The 909-nt window shown below is 49.4% G+C and overlaps 1 protein-coding gene across 1 annotated transcript; it reads right to left on the reverse strand.

The window, feature by feature from the left end:
- Positions 1-91: 91 nt before the first annotated feature.
- On the reverse strand, positions 92-903 carry LOC117591772 (histone H1-like). The gene has a single exon (XM_034285082.1). It carries the CDS (start codon positions 790-792, stop codon positions 187-189), a length of 606 nt encoding a protein of 201 aa, XP_034140973.1. The 5' UTR covers positions 793-903; the 3' UTR covers positions 92-186.
- Positions 904-909: the final 6 nt, after the last annotated feature.

Genomic DNA, 909 nt, shown 5'->3' on the forward strand with positions numbered 1-909 from the left:
GCTAAGTTACGCTAATAATCAATATCTGTGGCTTATCATAAGTAATTCAAGGCTCGATAATTTGTATCTCTTTTCGTATAGTTTTGTAGCCCTGAAAAGGGCTTGTTTAAATCCATTTCAGATGTATACATCTAAAATTTCGAGTGCAAGTGCGACCATGTACACCACCGTGTACCATTTCGCAATTTACTTCTTGGCTGCCGTCGTCTTTGCTTTCGGCTTCTTGACGGTCGCGGGAGCAGCGGGCTTTTTCGTCGTCTTCTTGGGCTTGGCAGACGTCGCTGCTGCTACTGCCTTTGCTTTTGGCTTTGGCTTTGCAGGGCTCGACTTGGCAACCTTTGCCGCAGCAGGCTTCGCCTTCACGGTTCCCGTTTTCTTTACTTCCTTGGCCTTTGCCTTCTCAGTTTTCTTCTTCTCGGCGGTCTTCTTGGTGGCGACTGCCTTCTTTGCCTTTAGCTTCTTGTCGCCAGCTCCGGCTGCTTTTTTGGGGCTAGCTGTTTTCTTGGCTGCTGCAGATGACACCACCTTCTTGGTTTTCACTTTCTTTTCGACAGATGCAACCTTTGGCTTGGGCTCCTTTTTGGCGGAAGCCGACAGTTTGAACGAACCAGAGGCACCTTTGCCCTTTGTTTGGATCAGCTTTCCGTTGGCAACGGCCGACTTCAAGTACTTCTTGATAAATGGAGCTAGTTTCTGGGCATCGCATTTGTATTCGGCAGTAATATATTTCTTGATTGCCAGGAGCGATGAGCCCCCACGTTCCTTCAAGCTCTTAATCGAAGCGTCAACCATTTGCTGAGTTGGAGGATGCGTTGGTGGCGCTGCGGGCTTCTTAGCCTTTGCAGTAGCCGCAGCGGATCCAGATGCCTTTTTGGCGGCCACCTTCTTCTCAGCTGGTACTGGTGGAGC

The sequence above is a fragment of the Drosophila guanche genome, unplaced genomic scaffold, assembly GCF_900245975.1.
Source record: "Drosophila guanche unplaced genomic scaffold, DGUA_6, whole genome shotgun sequence".
NCBI lineage: Eukaryota > Metazoa > Arthropoda > Insecta > Diptera > Drosophilidae > Drosophila > Drosophila guanche.

Coding starts and splice junctions, on each gene's coding strand:
- LOC117591772 (XM_034285082.1), bottom strand. CDS start 792: ATGGTTGACGCTTCGATTAAGAGCTTGAAGGAACGTGGGGGCTCATCG.